Source organism: Seriola lalandi, unplaced genomic scaffold, assembly GCF_002814215.2.
Source record: "Seriola lalandi dorsalis isolate HSWRI2012SDOR001 ecotype SW California unplaced genomic scaffold, Sedor1 jcf7180002052990, whole genome shotgun sequence".
NCBI classification, from domain to species: domain Eukaryota; kingdom Metazoa; phylum Chordata; class Actinopteri; order Carangiformes; family Carangidae; genus Seriola; species Seriola lalandi.
In genome coordinates, this window is record NW_019523543.1 from 1,586 (window position 1) to 2,556 (window position 971).

Genomic DNA, 971 nt, shown 5'->3' on the forward strand with positions numbered 1-971 from the left:
TCCAGAAGTCCTGACGGCTGGTTTTAAGGCTCAGTTTGTGAATACAGGCTGTGTGCATTTCTCTGTGGACTGAGGCTTTGATACTTTCACAGTATTAATATAGAAGCTAGAGCTGATCTATAATCACACTACACATGGACACACACCTTCAGACTGGAGGAGCTTAAAGAACCTTGGCTTCTTCTTTTCTTCATTCAACAGTTAAGTTAATAACTTAACTATTAATAACATAATTTGTACCAAATTGTGTCGGCAGTTCTTGGAAATATTATAGTAACTTGCTGCGAATTTTTAGGAAATTATGTGGAAAATTTCCAACAAACAGCTGGAAAATCCAGAATCTGAAAAATAAAGTATCACCTTGTATATTTCTGAGTGTAGGTTGTGTTCTTGATGTTATTACCACACTTGAAATATCATATTGGAACTGATATTGAAAAAAGATTCGAAACTTACATCAACGAATGCAGAAACAAAGCTGTTGTCGATGCCTCATCCAGTCTGTCCCTGCGGCTGAGTCTCAGGTTGTGAACATGACACGTTTTGTCGGACATCTTGTTCAACCTCCTTGTCTTTGTCTCGTCTGGGTCTCAGCGGCCTCGGATACATCGTGGGCTCACAAGTCAGTAACATAGCGAAGGACTGGCACTGGGCTCTGCGGGTGAGTCTCTCAGCTCTGTTCAGGATCATAAATCATGTTCTCTTTGAGTCGGGACTCTGTTGTACCTGTGTTGTCCCCTGACAGTCTTACCTGTCCTCCAGGTGACTCCAGCTCTGGGGCTCATCGCTGTGTTGCTGCTGCTGTTCGTGGTCCAGGAGCCTAAAAGAGGCGCCATCGAGGCTCGACCGGAGCATCACCTGCAGCAGACCAGCTGGCTCAAAGACCTGCAGGCGCTCGGCAAGAAGTAGGTCCAGCCTCTGTTGCAGTCAGTGATACTGGAGGCTGGAGAGCAGCTGGGGGAGAGAGCTCC

At 45.7% G+C, this 971-nt stretch overlaps 1 protein-coding gene across 1 annotated transcript in view; it reads left to right on the top strand.

Moving 5' to 3' along the window:
• Positions 1-971, top strand: part of LOC111650878 (protein spinster homolog 1-like) — a gene marked incomplete at its 5' end in the record, with an annotated part of 8,020 nt that overhangs the window by 1,158 nt on the left and 5,891 nt on the right. The window contains 2 exons of the mRNA XM_087172486.1: positions 519-661; positions 763-905. Of these exons, the coding sequence (XP_087028612.1) occupies positions 519-661; positions 763-905 (286 nt within the window). The remainder of the gene's footprint in view (positions 1-518; positions 662-762; positions 906-971) is intronic.